Raw genomic sequence first — 3,402 nt, forward strand, 5'->3', positions numbered from 1 at the left:
TATTGATATTTCTCCTGGCAATCTTGATTCCAGCCTGTGCTTCTTCCAGCCCAGCGTTTCTCATGATGTACTCTGCTGCTGCTGCTGCTGCTCCTGCTAGGTCCCTTCAGTCGTGTCCGACTCTGTGCGACCCCATAGACAGCAGCCCACCAGGCTCCCCCATCCCTGGGATTCTCCAGGCAAGAACACTGGAGTGGGTTGCCATTTCCTTCTCCAATGCATGAAAATGAAAAGTGATGTATTCTGCACAGAAGTTAAGTAAGCAGGGTGACAATATGCAGCCTTGATGTACTCCTTTTCCTATTTGGAACCAGTCTGTTGGTCCATGTCCAGTTCTAACTGTTGCTTCCTGACCTGCGTACAGGTTTCTCAAGAGGCAGGTCAGGTGGTCTGGTATTCCCATCTCTTTCAGAATTGTCCACAGTTTATTGTGATCCACACAGTCAAAGGCATTGGCATAGTCAATAAAGCAGAAATAGATATTTTTCTGGAACTCTCTTGCTTTTTTGATGATCCAGTGGATGTTGGCAATTTGATCTCTGGTTCCTCTGCCTTTTCTAAAACCAGGTTGAACATCTGGAAGTTTATGGTTCAGTATTGCTGAAGCCTGGCTTGGAGAATCTTGAGCATTACTTTACTAGCATGTGAGATGAGTGCAATTGTGCTATAGTTTGAGCATTCTTTGGTATTGCCTTTCTTTGGGATTGGAATGAAAACTGACCTTTTCCAGTCCTGTGGCCACTACTGAGTTTTCCAAATTTGCTGACATAGTGAATGCAGCACTTTCACAGCATCATCTTTCAGGATTTGAAACAGCGCAACTGGAATTCCATTACCTCCACTAGCTTGGTTCCTAGTGATTCTTTCTAAGGCCCACTTGACTTCACATTCCAGGATGTCTGACTCTAGGTGAGTGATCGATCACACCGTCGTGATTATCTGGGTCGTGAAGATCTTGTTTGTACCTCATTCCTAAAGTAAGGCATAACTTAAGAGCTATAGGTTAAAAAAAAAAATCAATTATGTTTGTATACTATTTTTCGCAGCAGATACTGCTATTCAGACGACCATCAAACTGCACAAACATGTCCATGGAGACGTTCTCTTGATTTAAGAAATATGCCTTATGTGTCCTAGGATGTGGTCTGTAGCCTTAGCATCTACACCATATTTGAGTGTTCGCAGCAAACTTGCGAAAGTGAGAGAAAGTGAAGTCGCTCAGTCGTGTCCAACTCTTTGCGACCCCGTGGACTGTAGCCCACCAAGCTCCTCCGCCCATAGGATTCTCCATGAACCGTAATTCCGAAACGAAGTTGGAAGTGAGCGCTAGAGGAGACACACGAAGGCGCTTGCGCAGTTATGCCAACACGTCGTCCAATTAGAGGCGAAGCGGTCACCTCGTCCAATTAGGCGGACCCGGAACTGCGGCAGGATGCTACTGCGCACGCGCCAGGGACTTGTCCGCGATTGGCTGCGCTGAGGCGGGCGCCTTCAGATGCTCTGGCGTTGGGGTGTCGCTGTCTACTTCGCGTAGTCCTGGTACCTGGGCCGTCGCTCCCTTCGGATTCTCGTCGGTGCGTCCCTGAAGGGGGGAGGCGTGTAACGCTGTGACAGGCTGTAGGCTTGTGTGGGACAAAGACGCGAGAGGCGCCGGAACGAGGCTCCGAAGGAGGCGGGAGGGCAGGAAGGCGGCGGCGTAGCCGCAGCCGCTTCCTGCGGGTCTGGGAGTGCCGATGGGGTCTCAAGTCTGAGGGGTCCTTGGCGGCCGGCCGTGGGGCGCTGGTGCCGGAGGGCGGGCCGTGGGGGCGCGTTTGTGGTGGGGAGGCCGCCAGGAGAGGCGACTCAGCGCGGTGGTGCCTCCGCTCCCGCCCTCCCGCTCACCTCCTGTGGCGCTTGGGTGTCTTTCTTCAGGATGCAGCTATACTCTCCTGCGCGGTATTAATTAGAATTGACTGAGTAATGGAAGAATTTTTTTGTTTAGCGGTGCCTCAAAAATCAAAGGAGCGACTTGAGCCACGAAGGGAAATACCGGTAACGCGTCTGCCTGCAACGGGGGAGACCCAAGTTCGATCCCTGGGTTAGGAAGATCCTCTGGAGAAGGAAATGGCAACCCACTCCAGTATTCTTGCCTGGAGAATCCCATGGACAGAGGAGCCTGGTGGGCTACAGTCCATGGAGTCGCAAAGAGTCGGACAGGACTGAGCGACTTCACCTTTTTTCTAATGGAGTTGGAAGGCGGAAAGCAGAAACAGCAGGGGAGGTGTGTTGTTGGTTCTTGACTGTTGTATTTGCATTCTTGCATCCTAGAGGTTTGATGATTCTCCTCCCACGCCCGCGTTAAAGCCAAACAGAATCCCTAGATTCTGGTCAATATCTCCTTTGTCCAACTTCATCTTTTGCTAGACCCTCTCTTGGGACCTTCCTTAGCTCTGGTCTCAGAACGTTATGTGTGAGATATCTAATAGTAATTATCATAGATAGTAACATTACAGATAACATTGAGTGTTTGCTGTGTCAGACTTTATTGTAAGTACTTTAGGTATTTGATTTAACCCCCCGCCCGCCCCCAACCATCTTGGAGAAGGCAGTGGCAACCCACTCCAGTACTCCTGCCTGGAAAACCCCATGGACAGAAGAGCCTCATGGGCTGCAGTCCATGGGGTCGCTAGGAATCCGACAGGACTGAGCAACTTCACTTTCACTTTCAAGCACTGGAGAAGGAAATGGCAACCCACTCCAGTGTTCTTGCCTGGAGAATCCCAGGGATGGAGGAGCCTGGTGGACTGCCGTCTTTGGGGTCGCACAGAGTCAGACGAGACTGAAGCGACTTAGCAGCAGCAGCCAACCATCTTATGAATAATCATTATTTGTTGTCCTTGTATAGTTGCTAAGTCCTGTCTGACCTCATGGTCTGAAGCCTGCCAGGCTTCTCTGTCCATGAGATTTTCCCTGGGGAAGAATAGTGGAGTGGGTTGACATTTCCTTCTCCAGGGGCTTTTTCCCGACCCAGGGATTGAACTCGCATCTCCTGCATTGCAGGCAGATTCTTTACTACTGAGCCACTGGGAAAGCCCAAAGAAGTTATGTAAACCGTTGAAGATCACATGATAGAAATGTCAGTCCATACTTATATTCAGGCATTGGCCTCAAAAACTGTATTCTTAACTGTTGCACAGTGCAGTGGATTAAATTGCCTGGTAATATAGGCCTTCTGATGTGTCATTAGCCTGAATTTGCTACTTTACTTGGGAGAACAGAAATAGGCAGGTGTTAGAATACAACAGATGTTAGAGTATCACAGTTCAGTTCAGTTCAGTTCAGTCGCTCAGCCGTGTCTGACTCTTTGCGACCCCATGAATCGCAGCACGCCAGGCCTCCCTGTCCATCACCAACTCCCGGAGT

At 49.9% G+C, this 3,402-nt stretch overlaps 1 protein-coding gene across 3 annotated transcripts in view; it reads left to right on the forward strand.

The window, feature by feature from the left end:
* Positions 1-1,465: 1,465 nt before the first annotated feature.
* RAD54B (RAD54 homolog B (S. cerevisiae)) overlaps positions 1,466-3,402 on the forward strand; it is a 118,556-nt gene continuing 116,619 nt past the window's right edge. For 2 of the 3 annotated variants that reach the window (XM_010833504.1, XM_010833502.1), the window contains exon 1: positions 2,162-2,260. In XM_010833504.1, coding sequence (XP_010831806.1) covers positions 2,223-2,260 — 38 coding nt within the window. In that variant the 5' untranslated portion in view covers positions 2,162-2,222. Of the gene's footprint in view, positions 1,575-2,161; positions 2,261-3,402 lie in introns of those variants that run through there. The other variant, XM_010833501.1, reaches the window with a different exon arrangement.

Source organism: Bison bison, unplaced genomic scaffold (genome assembly GCF_000754665.1).
Source record: "Bison bison bison isolate TAMUID 2011002044 unplaced genomic scaffold, Bison_UMD1.0 scf7180017863702, whole genome shotgun sequence".
Classification (NCBI taxonomy): domain Eukaryota; kingdom Metazoa; phylum Chordata; class Mammalia; order Artiodactyla; family Bovidae; genus Bison; species Bison bison.